General features: G+C 41.4%; 1 protein-coding gene across 2 annotated transcripts in view; it reads left to right on the top strand.

Annotated features, from left to right (window-relative positions):
• Positions 1 to 22582, top strand: part of slc39a11 (solute carrier family 39, member 11) — a 60416-nt gene that overhangs the window by 16809 nt on the left and 21025 nt on the right. Inside the window, exon 5 of one of the 2 annotated variants that reach the window (XM_084485652.1) lies at positions 20460 to 20583. In XM_084485652.1, the coding sequence (XP_084341778.1) occupies positions 20460 to 20583 (124 nt within the window). Of the gene's footprint in view, positions 1 to 20459; positions 20605 to 22582 lie in introns of both variants that reach the window. The other variant, XM_084485651.1, reaches the window with a different exon arrangement.

Below are 22582 nucleotides of genomic sequence, written 5' to 3'. Positions count from 1 at the left end.
ACTACAGTGTATAATTGTGTTGAGAATGAGTTTGCGGATGAGGGGGATTAAGTTAAGTGCTTGTGTGTTCTTTAATGCATCCATGTTTTGAGACGTTCATGTTGAGGTTGTTACAAAAGGCTATCAGTCATTCAGAGAAAGTTTGTATCGAAAACGTAACTTTTGCGATACAGCTGCACACCGTGATATTATCAAAAGCAACCTATATTCATGGCCCATAGTGCAAGTTAATATTGGTCAACAAAATAAACGGGTTTGTGGCTGCAGATGTTAAAACTGCTGTGAATCTTCCACCAATCAGAGATGTCAGTGTTTCAATCCCAACCCCCACCTCCGGAAATTCCTACCCCTCGAGCAGGGTTGTTTTTGGGGGTAAAATAGTCCTGGAACTCAATTTAGACTCTGTTTCCTGCGATGGAAACCCACTAAGTTACTGCAAAGGTCTCTAGTTCTGCGGTAGAGTTCCTGCATTTGAAATGTGGCTTTAATGATCCATCATACAATTTGCTGCTTAGTTCTGCTTATGCTAAATTCCACTTCATGATCCATACTGAGCTACACACAAGGTATTGGTCTTTTGTTTCTAATTGACCGCCACGTAACTGAACCACGTAAATTGTAATTACCACAGGATATGGGCACAGAGGTGCTGACCCATGTCTCATTCCCTCCATGTATTGCTGTATTGCCTCATCTCTTGCTCCCAACCCCCCCCCCCTCCCATCCAGTTTCCCTAGTGATGACGGAGACAGGATTGGGGCGCTGATGATAGGTAGCATGCAATCAGTGTTGTACACTGGGGGGTCTCTCTCACACACACACACACACACACAGCCACACACACAGCCACACACACAGCCACACACACAGCCACACACACAGGCACACATACAGCCACACACAGCCTTCATATTGGATCCCAAGGGGGGGTCGTTGTGTTTAAACAGCTGCTGGTGTCACTTTTAACTGGCTCCTCAACAAACACACGTTTTGAATGGAGAGAATGGTGACAGGACAGAGAGCGAGGGTCGGGGAAGGATGAATGTTGGAATGATGGAGAGATAAGGTAACAGAGGGACAGGGGATGGCCCCTCTGTCCTAGCGCGGTGTTGTGCTGGTCCAGTAGCTAGGTTACTCCGTTAACGGGCCCGGTAGGTAACACTGTGACCATGGCTTAGAGAATGGACCAACGCTGGCTTATGTCCCAATCACGTTTTTAACGGCTTAATGTCAAGGCAACAGCATCAGGGCTAACCACCCTCAAAGGTTCAAGACCTGGAAGAAGACACCAGAATGGCACTTTGGTTTCTTTCTTTGGAGAAAGAGTGGAAAGCAGTATTAACTGTTAATCATTTCATTGATTGACTAACTTATTTATTTATTCTTTTTCTTATGTATTACTGTGATCCATCCATAACTGTGAGCGGCCTTGGATTAAAGTGTCGATAACTGATCAGGTAGTACTAAGCAGTACTTTCCAGCCCTGTATGTGCGAATGTCTGATAATAGCGAACGTTTTGGGGTCTGCATTAATGCATGTGTGTGCTTGTTTGTGTCTATACATGTTGAAGTATCTCTTCATGGCTAAGTGCTAAAAACAGCCTCAGCCTCGCCCCTTATTAAACCCGGGTCAAGCCGTAACCACGACGACCGTGATGGAGACAAAAAAGCCAACGAGGTAAACGAACGAAGGATGGTGGCGATACAGCATTGTGTCATGGTCTAAAAAAACAATGTATAGCCAGATTGAAGGGCCATTTTCTCATTCGTATAAGAGTGTTACCTGAGCAACCACTGGCACTAACAATGTGTACATTTGAATACTGGGTTCCAATGCTGGGTTCCGTAGTTCAAATTCAGAGTCACGCTGGATTATACCATTCAGGATTTTTTTTTTAGGAAAATTCATTTTTTGTAGTAATACAAATCCTGGAAGATTCCATTAATAATTCGGAAATTAAAAAAACTTTTCCCTACCCTCATAACCACCCTGTATACGTTAAATTGCTACTGAGTATACAATTATTGCAATACCATTTTTATTCTCAACATTAGATATACAGATATACCTTTCCCTATTGAAACAATATTATCAAACTTCTGCATAGTTAAAGATATACCTTTGCCAATAAACAATATTATCCAACCTCTGCACACAATTCTCAATTATCTATCTATCTATCTATCTATCTATCTATCTATCTATCTATCTATCTATCTATCTATCTATCTATCTATCTATCTATCTATCTATCTATCTATCATTTTTCCATAGTGGACTTTGTACATGTTGCCTAACCTTTCTTCTGATTCCATTATTGACAGTGTGAGTAGTTCCACCCTGAAGCCTTTTCAAAGGCAGAGTTTGAGGTATTATTCACAACAATAAGCTCAATCAGTGTGTACGTGCACCTCTATGCATGTACGGGTTCATCTGCAGTTCATCATTAGTCCTTCTTACAAAAGGTTCTCAGTAAAAGCATTTTTCACATTACTTATCCCTTCTATTGTTGATAGAATATATTATCAAAGGAGGAAAGCAGGGTTTAATTATGTATTATACTATGCATTTCCATCCTTTTATTGGAAGGTAATACTGTTTCATAGTTTGTGCCTTTGTTACTGATAGATTTGTAGTATTTGTATTTGTTGTATACTTGCATTATCCCAACATTTCTCTGTTCAAACCGAGAAATCCGTAGTTATTTTCAAGGTGAGTCTTCATTTTCACCTGTCAATAGTATCATATCTTCTTTACCCTCTGAACTTCGGGAGAAACAAGGGAAGCAGTAATCCAGCAGAGACCTCATTTATTGATATGATATTTCAATATCGACCTAGCTTACTACGATGTGCTACCAGGACAAATGGCTCATGCCATTGCCAACCCTCCAGCTACTGTGTACAGTACCATTCCAATCTTAAAACAACGCTTGAGTTATTTTTTGTTTGAGTGTGTTGACCCCGGATAACAGCGCTGAGCTACATAACGTTATAACAGCTGTATGGGTAGTCGACGTATCTAATGGTGAGTTAGCAAGTTAACCTTACGCTAGCTCATGTCACTTGGGGCTCATAGGTTTACGTAGCGTAGCCTAGCATGGTACCATGCTGCTGATAAGAGATGTCCTCTTCGCACACCTGATGTGCACTGCTGGGCTTTGAAACCACCCTGTGGGGACTGGATTCAGAGTCTCTCTCCCTCTCGCTCTCTCTCGGTCTCTCTCTCGACGTGCAATCAAACTGCTAGTTTGCACCTCAGGGGTTGATTGACAATGACAACTGCAGCCCGATACATCTGTGGAAAATGGGCATGGTCCACGTTAACAGTAGTAGTGTCACATTTGAAATTCAAATTTTTCTATTTAAAAAATTGACACCGAAAAAGACATGAATATTTAAAAATATTTTATGATTTTTAAAATCTCATTAGAATAGTTTCATTCAATAGAATAATTTATAAGTACTCCGACACCAAAACGGATCCTTAATCCTTATGTCTCTGTCTCTCTCTCTGCCTCGTTCTCGTTCTCGCTTTCCGTCTTTGAGAGACTGGTGAATTTGAAAAGGATCTCCAGACTAATTTGGCCTTTGTTCACCTAATTTTGCCAAGGGATAAAAAGTTCTTTCTGCGCTTCAGTTCAACAGTATATGGGCCCTTCACATAAACAAATTTGCTCCTTTCAAATGAATTTCCCTCCCTGTCTTCCGTGCACTGTGATGGCTCGGGGAAATCTATTTAATCTCTTTGATTCTCCGAGGCCGAAGCAGATGTTTAATTGGCCCTCAGGTGTGTTTGCGTGTCTTCTCGCTCGTTCATTGACTGTTGCTCCTTTTCTTTTCCCCAACTTACTTTCACTTACTCCCCCCTTCACGCTTGGAGCTCCCGGAAAAGTTTGCCTTTGCTTGCATACACTTCTATTCATTCCATGGTTTGACCGCGTTCCCAAGTGCGTCTCCAAATCCTTTCAAGCTCTCAAGTACGTCCCTGTATTCATCCAAATCATCCCTTTCTCTCTTCTGCCTCAATCTGTTACTTTATCCCCATTTCTGACTTGTCTGTCTTTATCAAATGATCACTAACCCCCAGACCCTTCTCCTCCACCTCTCTGTCTCTATCAGATGATCACTAACCCCCAGACCCTTCTCCTCCACCTCTCTGTCTCTATCAAATGATCACGAACCCCCAGACCCTTCTCCTCCACCTCTCTGTCTCTATCAGATGATCACTAACCCCCAGTGCCTTCTCCTCCACCTCTCTGTCTCTATCAAATGATCACGAACCCCCAGACCCTTCTCCTCCACCTCTCTGTCTCTATCAGATGATCACTAACCCCCAGTGCCTTCTCCTCCACCTCTCTGTCTCTATCAAATGATCACTAACCCCCAGACCCTTCTCCTCCACCTCTCTGTCTCTATCAGATGATCACTAACCCCCAGACCCTTCTCCTCCTCTCTGTATCTATCACATGGACACACACGTATGTGTGTGTGTCTGTGTGTGTGCCTAAGTCGAACTTCCAACGCTGTGTGTGTGTGTGTGTGTGTGTGTGTGTGTGTGTGTGTGTGTCCATACAACTATCTTCGGATTCCTCCCTCATGAACAGTTGACCTTCGGCCCCTGGTCAGTGATTTTTCACGGGCACAGACACGGTGATAGTTTCTCATCCACCTGTGACTAGTTCTTAATAACGTTGGGCCCCGCCGCTGCTCCGGGGCGCCGCTGCACACCAGAGGGTCAAGGTGATGCTCCGCTTCTTATTGAAGTATTGTCACGCTTGGCCACACAAAACATAAATAAAGCGCCCCTATAGTGTGTGTGTGTGTGTGTGTGTGTGTGTGTGTGTGTGTGTGTGTGTGTGTGTGTGTGTGTGTGTGTGTGTGTGTGTGTGTGTGTGTGTGTGTGTGTGTGTGTGTGTGTGTGTGTGTGTGTGTAGATGATAAGGGCAGCGGACAATTTTAATAGCAGTAGTCGACTAGTCTGCAAGTTGAAATTGTAAACAGTATAAAATTTATGATGAAATAATAACAACAATTGCCTCAATCTTGTCATTTGTGATTCATATGCCTGCTCCGCGATTCGCTGATAGATTGCATAATCTTTTGCAAAACGTTTTGCAAAGCTTTTTGCGGATTTAAATGTCATTAGAATTTTGCAACACACCGAGCGTGGCGAAGTGCATTGCAATCACGGGGACAATATCGTTTTTCGATTTGAAGAAAGGCACTCAAAAAATTATATTTTTATTGTTATAACTTTCATTTTTACTTTGCATATTAAAATACACTTTGAATAATGTATTTTCAAATTACATTATTAAATTGCATAATGAATTGTCAATTGCATAATAAAATGACTTTGAATTGAATTGCAAATTGCAAATTCTATTAGAATTTTGCTACACATATGCTTCCATAGCATGCATTTGTGTGCATGCTTTCTGTAGACTTTGTGAAACATGTAGACAACTGACCATGAAATCTGATTATTAAAGCATTCTAAACAATTTATTTATGGGGTGATGCCATCTGTGTAGCCAGAGTTCGGGTATGTTAAATTTGTCCATCAGTGTCAATTCCTCTAATGCTGAAGTTTAAAATAAATCAGCAATGATTTACCTTGATCTTCAATTGTAGCCTTGCTGAACTCCCTGCATCCTCGCTGTCTTTATTCCTTTTTTCCAGATTCATATGGCGGTCTTATCATGGTAAACTAGCTCATTGTCAGGTGTTTAACAGCGACACGCACTCGGAGACAGTAAAGAAAGACCAGTCCTGTAGCTGCTATGCGCGTTTGATGTGCTCTCGCCGTTCTCCTGCACAAAAATGTGAGCGTGCCAAGCAGTAGGCCTAGTTGGTCTTAACGTTAAGGGGAAAAGCAAGTTCAAGTTAAACATCAATTTGCAGTGACCATTTGGCTGAAGGGTTTTATATGCCTATTCATTACATAATTAGCCCATTTGAAACGTGTGCAGCCTATATATGGGTGCGGCTTATGCACAATTCAGTTCTTCTTTAATACATAAATTAACGGCTTGCGTCGGTTTATCCACAATGCGGCCTATATGCGGAAAATTACGGTATGCATTTCTTTGATCTATTTTATGCTATTTAGATATGTTCATTTCACAGTCTGTATCCTCCCTGATGCACAGTTAATATTTCACTATGACTACGCCTAAATAAATATATTTGAATATCCACTTTTTCACATCATGGTTTTTCTAATAAACTCGAGAATCTAATCTACTTGCTAATGTCAAGTGTTTTGGGGTAAACTTAAATGTAATCTCCCATGTGGGTGTTGAGCCCTCAGCACACATCATGAACACCTTAATTCAATTAGTATATTATAATAGTGGGAAAAAAAAAAAAATCAAAAAACATATACTCCATTTGTAAAACTCGACAAACAGTATTGGGGGGAAAAAATCATTACTTTGGGTAATTTGTTTGTTTTATCTTTGTTTGTTTCTGTAGTATTTTCCTTAATGTAACTTTATTGGCCATTTCCATGGTGAATCCTCCTGATTAATGAACACTGTGGTATGACATTTTCTCTCAAATCCCTATAGGGACTGTTTCTTTTCTCCGCTTTTCATCTGTCTGACTATATCAGAAAGGTCGTTTCACCTATTGAATTCATCTTTCGCCTGAATACTCATGATTCACGAGTGCGTCTTGGGAGCCACGGTGGTCTTTATCTCCCACTCCAACCCAGAGGACATGGTCCAGGAATCCCATTTCGGGTAGACGGTGGATTAGGCCAGCCGCCACTCAGGCTTCGGATCTAAAGGACAGTAAAGAGAAACTGTCGTTCCTCATTTGACGCACTTGTCCTCTCCACAGCCCGCGTCACTTTCCACTCGTCCGATCCCATCTTCTCTCTAGAAGCTGAGCTCGGTAATCCAGTGCAGGGCCGGGGAGCTAAAGTGTCTCTTGGTTCCTCTGTGGATTGTTTGTGAGGGAGGTAATGTGGGTCTAGAATATGAAAAATAGGACGCCTTTAACTCATGCCTGCAGGTAGCGTTGGGCCGGTGCGATTTACATTGCCAACAGCTAGTCAGCCATATTTATTCATCTCTTGTCGACCAAGCTCATGTAACGTGTTGAATATCCCATCCTAGAAGGAAACTCAAGCCTATATGGGTGTTTTTTTTCATTACTGTGTGTGTGTGTGTGCGCACGCGCTAATCTCCCTGTGTGTGTGTGTGTGTGTGTGTGTGTGTGTGTGTGTGTGTGTGTGTGTGTGTGTGTGTGTGTGTGTGTGTGTGTGTGTGTGTGTGTGTGTGTGTGTGTGTGTGTGTGTGTCCTATAACTTAGGCCGACGTGCTGCAGAATACCTGTGTATGAATAATCATTCCTGCCTTTTAAATGTCACCTGCTAAACCTGGCAGCCCCAGGCAGATTGTTACAGAGAGAGAGATCTATCTGTTATGTTGTAGGAGTTCTACTCTATTAAATCAAATTAAAATATACTTGCAAGATTTTTTAATGTGCATGTCTTGTTCTGTCTGGAATATTGTATGTACATTAGGAATGTCATCACCCCCATGGTGGGTTATACCTTGTTTTTCCCAAGGTGTATCCAGCTGCAGTTGTCTTTTGTAACTAAATTATTTAACAATAAATTACTATAAACAATAGCCCGCCAGAGAAGACATGTGAAGAAGTAAATTAACTTAAACTCCTGAATTCTTTGGTTAGGGTTATATTATATATATTATATACAAACAATGTTGGCAAGCCTAATTTATATTAACCCAGAGACTGCGTTGTCTCCCAACCTGACTCATTGTGTCTACTCCCTCCAGAGCAGTGTATTGTCTGATCGTGCCTCCTCTTCCTCAACTGAATCATTCTGTCTACTCTCTTGCAAAGTGGTATATTGTCTGATCATGGGTATTATAAATATCTTGGGGATGGGGGTGGGTGGATCATTACAAATCATTCAAATCAAATATCAATATCTGGTTCTTGAACAGACCAAGATTACTGTGATAGTGGTATAAATACAAATGGCTTATTGATTTGTATGGGTGTTTGTATACACAGGGTTAGATTTCTGTGCAGATTTGTATTTGTGTTGAATGATTGCGCGCGTGTGTGTGTGTGTCTCTTGGTTCACATGTTTGTCTCACCGCAAACGAGTTGCTGGTGTAACGTTAAGGCAACACACGCGACCCTTCGCCCTCATTGAAAGCCATACCATAATAGCATCATTATTCATCACCATGGGAACCCTGAGGTGAATTTTAACCCAACCTATAAATGAAGCTTATTTCCAGCAGTTTGCACCATTCTTTCATTCCTATTCCTTGTTTATCTTGCCTTTTATTATTGATACTTTTATTTGTGCTAAAGCAGTCGAGGTGGTCTGGAATCAAAACATAAAATCTCTTTAATGTGTTTAAGCTATGATATTTGTTTTCCTGCTGGGCGTTTGTGTGTGTGTGTGTGTGTGTGTGTGTGTGTGTGTGTGTGTGTGTGTGTGTGTGTGTGTGTGTGTGTGTGTGTGTGTGTGTGTGTGTGTGTGTGTGTGTGTGTGTGTGTGTGTGTGTGCACGGGTGTTAAAGACCGCTACTTGTTGTGTTTATTAATCTGCGAATGACTATAAGAGTTTATGGTCCTATGCAGATCGGGGCCCCAGAGTTCCTGGTGACAGAAACATGCAGAGGTGAATCGAACTGCAAGCAAAGGCAACCATTAGTTAAAGGTATCTATAGATACAGGTATCTATCTATGATAATCCTCCTCCTACATGGATGATGCTTGTCTTGTACTTGCAGACCTTGTATACAGGGGCAGGCTAGTGTCAGTGGCTAGGGAGGTTAGCTAGAGTTTAGGTTACTAAGTTAGAGTTTGATCCCCAGGCCTCATAAAGCAAGATTCTGAACCTTACATGCTTGTTAATGACATGCATCTAAATTCAAGTCGCTTTGGATAAAAACTTCTGCTGAATTAATAAATATGATAAATATATCAATGGGAATGACCTTAATAAATACCTGGAAATGGTTCATTCTTTCCAGAATATCACATATTATCGATAATGATGCTTGTGATGTTTCATGACCCCGAGGATCACTTTATTCAGGATTCCGATCTCGACTTCCTTGGATTTGGGCTGTTGTTTTGGGTCTCTGGTGCTGCCACACGCATACAAACTTTGAAATAAGTCTGTACATGTTCTTTTGAGTGAGATATACATTTCCGAAAGTACCCCGTCTACAGTTACCAAACGAGCAAGGCAGTTTCGGCGCCTACTCCTACGTAGGAAGCAGGCACATTTGCTCCCCCACTTCCCCACCCCCCTCCAATCAGAGCATAGATACGATTTTGTGGACGAGCGCTGGGCGGAGATGTTCGCGCATTTCAGAAGCAGGGAGATTCCATACAAAAAAAGAGGTGACCGCCTGGCAGGGCGGAGCTGGAGGATTGCCACCGAGCGCCCCCCCGCCGGAGCTGCCGGACTCCCGCTGTTTTATCATCAGTATTTTCCTTCATGTAACTTTATTGGCCATTTCCAGGGTGAATCCTCCTGATTAATTAACACCGGTATGACATTTTCTCTCTAACAAATCCCTACAGGGACAGTTTATTTTCTCCGCTTTTCATCTGTCTAACTATATCAGAAAGGTCGTTTCACCATTTCCAGGAAGTTCCCCATCCGCTCCGGGAGTCTGGCTGGGGGGAGCTTCGGTGGCTGTCCGGCAGCTCAGCTCCGGGAGTACAATCCCTTTCTTCTCCATGTCGCGGTTCAAGCTGGACTTCAGAGAGTCAAAGCCAAAGATCCTTTCCTTCCTTTCCCCAATTCTTCTCAACCATGGCCGAGATAACCCAAAAGGTTACAGAAGGTCCTTAAAGCTTAAAGCTGTCGATTACTGTCAAAATGTGTGTCCGGTGACCCTAAGCCTCAGACCACACCACGCAAAGGGGACATGATGGATTTTCTAAATTCCCAGGGCCTCACATCCGTGTGTTGGGTCTTCCAGACTCTCTGAGGCAGAAATCAATAGGATGTTAGGAGATGCAGAAAGCTGGGCTCTCAGGGGATTCAGGGAAGCAGTCTGACCTCTGAATAATGCAGGGTGTCAATTCTGGAAAAAGACTTTTGATCAATATCAATATAAAACATGTTGAATATATATTGATAAGAGACTGGACCACCAGATCTAGCAGCTGGGTTTGTTAAACAAACATGGGTCCATACTTATGTACAATATTTGAGAGTTTTTCATTGTTTTATCGACATTGGAGTATTTATCAATGAAGAACAGTGGAAGGTCATATTAAGTGTTAAACAGAAGTGTTTAAATCCAGCATGGTAATTCCTAGTCTTTTTAGGTCATTAAAATTCTCACTAGTTATCGATATCGATCAATATGATCAAGTTATATCGTGATATGTCTTTCAGCCATATCGCACAGGCCTAAGATGATGAGTAATATTGAGGAAAAGTGGGAAATAAAGAGGTCCAAGGGGACACACGGTATTTGTATGTGTGTGTGTAGGGAAGGGAAGAGGTTCTTGAGCAGCAACACTTTAGTGTGGGTAATTTATGCCATTGGAAAAATATTTTTAATTTTTCACATAATGCACAAATAAAACAAAGCCATCTCTCAATAATATAGAGAAGATGATTACAACAGGGAAGAGAAAAGGAAATACTGCCAAGGGTCGTTATTCCCATTTCAACTGCTGAGATGTCTTCACCTATGGTGTAATCAGATGCCATATCTTATTATCATTCAATCACTGGCCTCCGTATAAAGCAATGAAAGGAATGTGTTCCGTCGCCAGTGGAAGACGGGCATGTTATAGAATGATATGATTTCACTTCATCGACCCGGTATTTAAAATATGTTTTATTCAAAGAGGGAGAAGGGACGGGAGAATTGAATTACACAACCCCAGTGCAGCCCCTCTTTCCTCTAGGGTCCCTGCTAACACAGTAAAAGTATCTCTTTCTAGTAAAGTATTGCAACTGCTTTTTTGTTTACGACAGGAAGAAATGTGAACTTGTCTTTTGGTTGAATAAGTGGTCGTTAAAGAAACAGCGGTATATTATCACAAACGATAAATTAGTGTATTTGGGGCGATGGTGTTTTTTTTGGTTCATGAATGATGGTTCCTGCTAGGGGTTGGAAGCCAGATATCCAAAAGCATCCATCACCTCAGGTCCGTCTGTGAATGAGGATGGTGCCGGTTATTGCGTCTTCTCTCTCAGATTTAGTGTTATTTCCAGAAGACAAATATTAATTTCATGGTTATATGGTTAGCTGTATGAGAGACGGAGTAAATAAGGAACCCAGTGTAAAACCAAGGTCAGTTGTGTGTGTTTCTGTGTGTATCAGTGTTGGGTTTCTTTATGTGTTTGTTTATGAATTAAGAGCATACATGCCTAAAGTGTTTGATGGCATGCACACACACACACACACACACACACACAGGCCCATAACCCCTGGTTTATGGTGTGTGGACAAAGCATGATGGGTTTGGGATTCAACTAATGGAAGTTCTCTGCGTGGGGTTGACATTTAAAAAAATGCACAAAATGGCATTTTGCTTTTCAGATAAGAAAAGTAAAGGCTATGATTCTACAAAGGTTTTAATGCTGTGTGTTGAAGAGCCGGGGGATTGGAGATATGTTAAGTATAGGCTTATACAGTATGTGAGTAGCTGTATCAAACAAACACTATGGCACGTCATTGTTTGCAATTCTGTGCCCCAAGCTGGTTGGCAGGTCTGTGACTAATGGCATGCACACACTGCCCTTGGTACGTGGTTCCCTCAAAGAATTCCCATCAACAAGTTTTGATTCTATGCTCACACGCCACAGTGCATACTCACAGACGTTCAGACGGAGAGGCGAGCAGTTGGAATTTTTCAATGGTAAATGTCCTGTTGATTAGCACGGTAATGATTTTCTGTTGAATTTAGGATTGAACTGTGGCTTTTGTACTAATTCGACCCAACAGACTTGATCAGTGGGTCAAAACAGGAACATTTGTGGTCAGTAGGCTCGTTCTTGGTAAATTCTTACAGTCGGCAAAACAAAAATGTTTGGAATTTTGTTTCGGAACGTGCCTTCACCACGAGACAGGATGAGTTGAACTACGTCATGATGGATTGACATCGGAACAGAATACAATGACACCGAGGTACCAGTTGTCTTAGCAAAGCCACATCCTTCAAGGTTACCTATCTTTTCTCATGCTAGACTGATAACAATAAGGACTTGCTATTGTCACATACATGAAGGCTTATGTAGTTTCTCTGCATTAGAAACAATCAGGATTTCAGACAGAATTGTGGGTTGCTGTGATGTGTGTATGTCTGTGTCTTTCTTTTTGTGTGTGTGTGTGTGTGTGCGCAAGCAAGCAAATCGACTGGAAAGGATCTCACTGCTTAGTCAGAGGGCTGCAGAGTGCAGAAAGCCGTGCCATTTCCAAAGCACAGTTTGAAATCCAAATGCCACCGAACAATACGACCAGGGCTTGTGGGGCCAAACACTTTGTTTTTGAAGACACATCATCCTCATCAGTAACTGTATTGTATTGTCAAGGGAACACAGTGAATTATTTGTATGATTTTTATTTGCCATAAAGTCACTCCAAGCGTCTTTCACATCTTTCAGATACAGGCCATTAGGGAAGGCGCAGTAAGGATTCCTATATGACAGACTGTGGACATTTTGGCTGGAACCCAGAATATTTATAGTTTTCAGTGTCAAAAACCATAGATGATGATGTCTGATTATTCATGATTCATTCCTAGGGAGGAAATTCATCAGTAAGAGGACCTAAATGTGGCGCACGACTTGCACTGACGTGAATGATGAGTTTAACAACGGCTGAGTGACTAATATTAGTGTGTGACATCATCACCATCATTGCCGTTCTCCTGATCATCATCTGTTCCATTCTGTTTTTTAACCGGATCCACAGCCCATTTCACATGTATGTATGTGTGTGTGTGTTCTTCTATATTTACGTGACGTAAATCCCCTACCTCTGTCTCTCAGTTTGAAGCCTTCATTAATTGAGATGCAGACAGCACAGTTATTGATCTACCATCAGTCATTCTGTCACTTCCCCATTTCCAACCCTCATGGTTCCCACACATGCACACACACACACACAGACACCCACACATGTCAATAAGTGTGTAATCAAGTGCATATCCTGTCTACAACGGAGAGACAGCCTGACAATTGATACACATACACAAAAACATGGCTACACAAACACCCACAACTCAAGCACATGCACACACAATCGCACATGCATAAGTCGGTGCATCAATCAAGGAGATACAAAGTGTGTGGGTCAGATGCTTGCAACTTTACCTTCTATCTGTAAACTTGTGTGTGTGTGCTCATGCATGTCAGCATGATTAAGCCTCTGACATTTAGAAACCAATTACCGCATCAAGATCAAATCTTCTTAATCTTGTGGAGACCCAAACAATGAGAAAGCAAGATTGCGAATCGACAGAGGGAGTTGTTATTGCAGTCGGCCTGGGCATAAGGGGTCAACACTGAAAAATACAAACATAAAACAACCAAACTTGCTGGATTGGTTCATTAGTTCACAAATAAAATCACGTCTCAGCTGAATACTTTATTAGTGTGGTTGCTACTGCTAGCACTTTTACTGTTCTTCTTGAGTTTTCTTTATTCCGTTTGCCTGTTTTTTGTGCAGTTAACTGCCCCTGTATACTGTCAGCTACTGAAACCATTCAACTATCAAAATGTTGATTTACGCTGAGGTTAGAGCACGGAGGACGTGCAGTGGGTGTTTTTTCTCACCGAATTGGACTACCTTTTTACGACGTTCAGGCAGCGGTGACGTTAGCGTAGACGTTAGCGCTGACGTTAGTGGTGACGTTAGCGGTGATTTTAGCGGTGCTGTAAGCGGTGATTTTAGCAGTGACGTTAGCTGTGACTTTAGCGTTGATGTTAGCACTGACGTTAGCTTTTTAGCAAGCACACTCGCAGTTCGTTAGGACGAAACACATTGTAGTTTCTCTTAAACACTGAGTTTGCATTGCAACCTTACACTACTGGTGACACGGTGGACATCCTCTTTAGACTCATGAAATGACCAACCAACCAATTACCCACCTATTTCAATGCGTAATTTCTCTTGCCCTTAATGGGCCAGTAATACGGAAAGTCGTGTCTTCGGGAGCCTCAAGGGTAAACCCTTACCCTGCAGCTAGCTCAGCCCCTGGTGTCACGGCCTCTGGAGGAAACCTGGATCAGAGCTACCCGCCTGTACCTACTTGTAGCCCCGGTGGGTATGGCTCATCACTCTGTTGCTCTGGTTTGTGGATTCACAGGAACGCGTAGTCGCGGGCGCTTTGGGTCGTGTTCTGTGGATACTCTTTCAGGGTTTTTTCCCTCCATGCCCTGGAGAGGTCTATGTGGAGAGCAGAGATGAAGGAAGTGTGAAGGCGGGTTTGGATTTCAACATGGTGTGTTGGGCTGATGGGTCGATGGTGCTCTGCTGCTCAGGGACGTCGGGGCTGCAGAGGAAGGCCTGGCCTACAAGGTCCAACCTCAACCAACGTTCATATTTTCAACGTTCATAACAGAAAGTTAATTTTTCCTTCTTATTTCCAGCCTGTAACTTTTTTTTCAGCAACTATAGCTTTTGTGTTTGGAGTAGGGCTGAACGATTTTGGAAAATAATCGAATTGCGATTTTTTTCCCCTCAATTTTGCGATTGCGATTTAATATGCGATTATTTTTTCAAGGTCCTCTTCTCGTGTATTTTTCAACGAACACAAGCAATAAATCAATCTGTTTCATAATAAACAATATCAGATTTATTTTTCGAACTCCTTCTCCCTCATTCTGGTGCTCAATGTGTTAAATGCATCTGCATTTTTATGTGTGTTTGCTCACTCGCAAGTCACGTGACCAATCAAATCGCAGCCTTTGCGGTTAGAAAATCTTGTTTTGTCATATCGCGATATTATCGCAAATGCAATTAATCGTTCAGCCCTAGTTTGGAGTGCAAAGTGCTTAATGCTTTTAGGTTGAAAGAAAAACGTCAAAATATCAAAACTTTTATTTATGTAACTGTTGGGTGTAATTAATAATAATAAGCAGGGGTTTTTACAATTCTCAGTTGCATATTTTGATTGCTACTTTGATAATTGCAATAATGGAGGTAAGAGAGGTGGCCTGATATTTTTCTGCAACCGCGTTATTCGGTTGATTCATCTCTCGGTGCCAAATGGTCAGTGTCATCCCTATAAACCAAGCAGCGATCAACCAGAAAGCTCTTCTCACCAAAGCGTCATTAGTGTGTGTTGTGGGCCACCTCATAATGGCACTGTTAATTTGCCAGTGAGGGTGAGCGATGGTTGGTCATTTACATGCAAATGGCTGCCATTATAATGAAACACATGTATCATTATATATAACGATAGAGGCACATAAACCCATTGCCAAACGCCTGGCAAATCAGAAGCAAACATCGCGTTGAGTGCATCCATTCTGCCAAGCAGCATTTCACTAAATCTTTTTTATTGTATATTATTCAATTTATTTTCGGCTTGTTATTCTAGTTCTGCTTCTTTCACAATCCCATAGTCGGCAACCTCTATTTTTAAGCCTGGGCCGAGTTGAGATGTTTTAGTTATGGTGAAAAGCCTTTTGTCAGTTTGATCTGAGTAAAGCCTGAGGAAGCCCCAGCCTCTTCCACAGGGGGGAGTGGTACTGGTTTGCTGTGGATCTTAGGGTTTGAATAACCATTTGCCAGGGAGTCAAACCTCCACCCTATCCTGCTCCCATCCATTGGCTGCTCTTGGTAGGTAAGAGAAGCTATAGGTTTGGACTACAATCCTGATGCTTAATAACTGAAACGAAGATACACAACATTCAATAGCTCTACTAGCTTTACCAGGAAAAGAGCTATATTCATTGGCACTTCTTGCTGGTTTTTTTAAAGAAATTTCAATCCGAGTTCACAGCCAAGTTGTGGCGTTGGGATTAATTTAACTGGTGGCCCTGAATGTGTCTGTCTACGTTCAATACCGGATACATTTCATAGTTAATTCTGTTGCATTGAAAAAACTCAATGCACTTCAACTTCATTGTACTTGATTTGATCTAAAATTGTTCTTTTAAAGTTCATATTCTATTACATTTCTAGCAATTATGACTTGGGAGACTGGTTGGTGCTCCTGCTGGTTGTAATTATGGTATTGCTTTATCCAAGAGAGAACGGTAGAGTGGGTGACGCCGCAGTCCAGCAGGATGACGAGGCGCACGCTCACACACTCGGTTTGATGCTGTACAACTAGCTTCATCTCATTTGCGTGGATCTTCACAGTTCTCGTTTATTCTACCCTACACATGCACAGACATGTTCATCAGAGGCCTGTTGGGGAACTATCCAGGATCGCTGCTGAAGCTTTCTAGACGTGATGCCCAGGCACGGCTTATGGTGCCATATAGCAGCGCCACTCTTCACATTTGGACAGTGTTAAGAACAATAATACAGAGTTAACACTATTAATAGGATGTTTTTAAGAACACTAACAGCATTTTGGGATAATTTTGCAACTAACACACTTCTGAAAATTGGAGGATAGCAAGAGGTGGACTTATACCTTAGTCAAATGTGAAACCTTTTTGCCCTCATACACATTTAGCAGCAGTCCCAGTTCAGAGGCGCTTGATTCTGAAATTCCCAGCGCTCTGATTTAGTGTCAATCATTGTGGAAATTAATACAATCACAATTTGTAAAAAAAAAAAGGAGGCTGGAACAAATTAAGGGTTCAAGCGCTTAATTCTTGATAATATTTTATTTTTCATGTTCTGTAAGTGTAATATTGAAACAGTGTTACACATATTAAAAATGAAGACCCGAAAGAATGAAACATGCAGGATTTGGGAGGCTTATCCAATCGGTACAAGGTTAAACTGTTGTCACGTTGCAAAAAGATTTCCATGTCTCGCCATGGGCATATATAACAGCCTTTCTGATGTGCTGTCTGAAAAGATCTGAAGTAAAAAGGCTGCACACTGTGCAGCCGTCTCCATCAATGGGACCATAAAAGAATGAACAAAAGGACGTTCTGTCTTGAAAGGAACATCATAAACACGTCATCCCAGATCCTACGATTACTATTGCTGGTGGTTTTTAATCTTTTCTGTAAATGCCAATTATTACCTCTGAATCGTTTCTGCAATAAACTGTTTGAATCCTTCAACACCTGGGCAATCACCAACCCAAGTGTCTGTGCTGCCCAGCTGGTTAGCCCAACTGTGTAAACGCTTACACGCCTTTCAAGCTAAACACCATCAAATCTTGCATCAAAACTATTTTCACTGACGGGGGGCGTCGGGACGTGATGTGCAAACTGTCCAAGAACACTCAGCAAGTTAGTTTTACTTATTTATGCTGGTGTGTGTGTGTGTGTGTGCGTGCGCAAAAGAGAGATTTTGTGACTGATAATAAATACTGCTTTGATTGCTCTCTGTTTGGGGGCAGGAAGCAATTTGAAGGATCTCCTCCTGGAAATCATCCAGGGGAGGGTACTCTATGTATAGTCTGGAGGGGGGGGGTCTAGAGAGGACGAGGAGAGGCAGCCACTGAATCTTTCATACAATTGTGCATTGACATGACTTTTCTTGGAGCACTAATGGGTTTCTGAACCTCCAGTACTCGACTGCAGTATTGCAGACATCTGGAAAATGGACGAGGTTTGATGTTTTATCCTGACTGGACATGGACATAGAGTCTTTAAATCCATCCATACACTTGGGTGAGTCCAATGTAAGTGCTCGAGTTTGAATCTTTAACAATTCCCCCAGGGAATTGTTGCAGCCAGAGTGGTAATTTACAGGTCAGTGCAAACCCTGGGAACCCCACAGCACAGGCCTCTGTGGGTGGGATTAGAATCCTGTTATAATTAAAACCTTAAAAAAAAAATTCAAAGGCCTGTAAGTCTGTGTTTGAAAACTCGACACCTTCTAAAAAAGGTTTTGCGACATTGAAGAAAGAGATTATAGCCTGAAAAAAAGTTTTCAAACATCTGCAAACATAATTTCCACCAATAGATTTTCAAAGGTAAAACAATTTCACCAGCACATTTGCTGAGTTTCAAATCCGACACTGTCCTCCCAGTGTATTTTTTTGTTAATTAATAATAATAATATTTAATATTGAGCTTTCAGCACTGACTTTTCAGAGATTTTGCCAAAAGGGGGCAAGTTAACGAGTCACGTGATTGACAGTGTTCTGGTGCTAATTCATTTTGAAACTGAAACTTTGAAACTCTGACACTAAAAAAAAAACAGTGCTGAAAACGTTGATCTAACAACTCATTCCTGGAGGCGGGACCATTTTTCTCTAAACCTATTGGTTGCTCTTTGCTGACGTACAGTCCAATCACATGTGCCATTGACCGGGCTGTGTTGGCCACTTGGCTGGCTGCTTTTGGTCGCTGTGTATTTTGCGGTGTATTCAAATAATGTATTTTATATATTATATATAGCCTTTGTTTTGTTAAATGTAATGCATTCCAATAAGAGACATTATGTACACATTCTTAGTTGTAGCGTCATAGTTTTATATGAGTAAAACCGCGGTCAACAGTGTGGGCTCAGTGGCCGAAGCGGTATACATGTGTAGTATATATATGTAGTATCCTGGGGGTAGGCTAGCTCCTTGGGTTTTGCTGCTCGCCTTCCAGCAATGCTTTGGGCCACAGCAACATCACCTTAAAACCATGAGCTACAGGAACCAATTACCTGTGTTATGGAGAGGAGCTACTAACCTTCACACGGAACACGATGGAAATCTGTAAAACATACCGGTATGCATCCTTGTGTGAGATACTTGAACCCATATATGATAAATTATTACCCTTTGATTATAATGACAGCGTTACAGTACATGACACAAATGTGTTCACGAGGTAATGAAGATCTCTGTGTTAGCCTCACTCGTCCCTCTGGGCTGGAGTCGGAAGTGTGGCGTCTTGGTGTGTTCAGGGTGATTACACCGGGCTTTGAGAGGAAGTATTCAATCATGTAGGATCAAACGTGATTGTGATTGTAATTGATCTCCACTAAATTATGCAGTTGCGCTGTGCATGCCAGTGAACCTCTTAATGTGGCAGTTCAGGCAGTGAGTGGGAACAGGTCAAGGCTGGTGATGGAAACAGCCGACCGGGTGCCACCGATGTCTAAGATATGACCTATTTTCCATGTACTTAACCTGTGCTAGATGGTTCCTCTGCCACTAGTTCAGAGTCCGGGAGTTATTTTCCTGTTTTTGGATGTTTTGATTATTGTATCGTAATTAAGAACAGCAGCACGATGAAAACCACGTCTGCTGCTAGATAATCTTGCTTAGGCTGAATGATGATTCTACTCCGGCTCTCATACTAATTATTTACACTACTCAAATGAAATAAAGCTACAAGTTACATTTCAAATTCTGACTTGTTTTTAAAGAAATTAGAGAGATTTAAAATATTTATTTGTGAAATTGTTTTTCCTTTAACAAACACGCACTTCAATAATAAAAAATAAGTACCTATGATAATGAAAAATGATTTCATTGGGTTGTTAAAAAGGCTCTCACATTAACAGGACATGGTAAAAATCTGGATGACAGACTGGTCTCACCATCCATTATCGCATACTATGATAACAGAGATTTAATAGTCGGGAGATAATAAAACCAACAGACTAAGACTGTTACCATTAGTCAGTGCAATCAACAAATAAGTCATTGTGATTTAATCTCCATTCATTCTTTGTCAGGAGATTTGAGCCTTGTTTGATTGGGAAGCCTGGCTGCATCTGAACCAAATTTTAGCGGCTGGTATGATCAATTGCTAAATGTTATTTCACACAATGCATTTCTGCCTCCCATATTTCCATGTGTGATTTTGTTGAGCTCGTAGTTGAAGGACAATTAGAAAACAAAGCTTTCAGGAGATAAGGGACCTGAGATGTTTTAGGGAACATTTGAAGCAGGTGCAGAGCGATTACAATTTGTTCCCTCCCATCATTTGTTGATTGCCAAAGGATGCAGATCAATGTGCCTTAAACCTTATGAAATCTGTGTTGATCTCTTTGAAATAAAGTAATCAATAATTATAATTTAGTTGCATGCCTAAAACAGACACGACTAACACTCTGCTTTCAATGTGCGTAATGGATCATTCAAGTTCATATTTGTGGTGGTATCAACCTTGGCTTACCTCCTCTCTCATTGATTGTGAGATAGAGGACCTAATTATATAGTCCCACATGGGGATGGTTACATTTAATGTAACCAATACACATTTGAAATACAATTTTCCAGACAGAAGGAGACGTGCATATTTATATTCAAGATCTTATTAGAATATTTTCATTTAATAGACGAATACTCCTACGCATAACCAATCTCTCTCTCTCTTGCTCTCTCTCTCTCTCCAGGGGTTAGGAGTGGACCCTCAAGTAGCTCTGGCACTGCCGCCCGACTACAAGCCTCTGAAGGAGAAGTCGGAGGACCCTTCGTCCTTCCAGTTCTCGGGCACTGAGGAGATGACCATCCGGATAGGTAGAGGAGGACCCCACGCAGGCAAGCCCTCCCTTCATATACCAACGCCCAGACACTGGGGATTACACCCCATATATGGTGAAGAGAGATTCTTGCCATTGGAAAAAAAAATTGAGAGAACTAGTGACACAAAATAAAAACAATTGTTAGAAAGTTGAATGTTTAAGGTTGAGAATTTCCCAATTCTGCCCTTGAAATACATCAACAAACAACAAGCCACTTACATTACCAATCTCATTAAGTAAATGAATTGATGGTGTTTTTATCATTATGAGTAATGTACTCAAGAGGGATTTAAACAATGGCTATGACCGCACCATCCCACACAGGGACTTCTTTGATGGCCTCTTTTTAGCTTGCTTGCTTTTTGTAATCTTTAAAAAATCCTCTAAAACTAATCTGTTGGGTTCCTTAATTTTCCCCTCATCTATGCTTACAGTGACCTGCCTCTCTTTCCTACTAACCAAGTGTGCAGCTACTACCATCTTCTGCTTTTTGGTACCTTAACTCTCTTTGGTGTCGTCTGCATTGGGAAAGATCACACATGTGCTTTTCCAAAGAAAACATCCAAGGTTTTCACACATACTGCACCTCTTTTCTATCACACATACAAAGCATGGCTGGCGTTCGTTTTTCCACCAATATTCAAAGCACCCATATTACATAAATAAAACACTGCGGTACGTGAATATAGGTTGCTTTTAATAGCAACGGTGTGCGGTTGTTTCGTAACAGGTTTGTTTTGTGTGACATAGTGTGACATAGCCTACTTTTAGTAATCAAATAAGGAAACAAAGTACAAAAACAAACTCACGGACCAACTCATTCCTGACTCTTTCTGTCACCTTCTATATATTATATAAATATATATATTATATACATATATTATTTTAATATAATATTATATATATATCTATATTATTTAAATATATATTATATATATATATATATATATATATATATATAATCATACTTCCACAGTGTTAAGTAGCTGCTAGCATCACAATACTATTTACTGCTTGATCTTCTAGCAGGCGCTTTCACCTGAAGCTACTAGCATCTATGAGCAGGGAAGGATTATGTGTTTTATGGCCAGGAATCCAACACCCCAACAACATAAGTCCTTCCTCAGTTACCCAGCACAAGCCAATTGGTTTTGTCGGTAAAGTGATGAATTGGATTAACAAGTAAAACGATAAATTAGTTCCAACTGTGAAATTACCCATTTGTGTGTGTATGTGTGAGTGTGTTTTGTGTATACCTGTGCATGTGTGTAGGCTTACGGGAATGTGTGTGTATATGTGTATGTTTATTGTTTGTGTGTGTTTTATTATATGTGTGTGTGTATGTCTGTGTGTCGGGAGGCTGTTGTGTGTGTGTGTGTTTATAATTAGTGCGTGGGACCTCCTGCGTATGACTTCCATAATTCTATCAGCGCAGTTTTCTTCGCCCCACGGGGCCACCTGTCTTGATGTTGGGCAAAAGGAGATCTGTTTAAGAATTCATGAAGAATAGCCTCCTGCTGAGACAGACATAAACACAGTACACAGCAGGCAAACCTGCCATCATCTCCTTGCTGGGTGTAGCCATGCCCTGCAATGTGCATTCGTAGATCGGCATAGGAACTTGTATCTCATCTGTCACAACACAAACAAAAACAACACCAGTATTTAGTTTCTTATCCAGGGCATGCTGCCGCTGTTGGCATCATCTTGAATCTACTGAAGTCTGACGTGAAGTCTGTGAGTTCTTGATCGTTGTTGTTGAGCTAATGTCGGGTACTTTCTCTTGTTTCTCGTGCTTCCCATGTCAAGCATGCACACACGAGCCCGCGCCCACACACACAAAATGTTGCTCCTTCTGCTGCTTTACTTTTTGATCTGACTTACTCTCAACGGATATCTCCTCTTCTGGTTTTCCCTGCTTTTCTTCCCGCGCAGAGAATCTTCCTGAAGCCAAGCTCTGGTTTTGTCTGGGGGGCTTTCGGGTGCCTGTCTTC

The sequence above is a fragment of the Micromesistius poutassou genome, assembly GCF_964030765.1.
Source record: "Micromesistius poutassou genome assembly, chromosome: 21".
Taxonomy (NCBI): Eukaryota; Metazoa; Chordata; class Actinopteri; order Gadiformes; family Gadidae; genus Micromesistius; species Micromesistius poutassou.
This window is presented reverse-complemented; position numbering and strand designations above follow the sequence as displayed.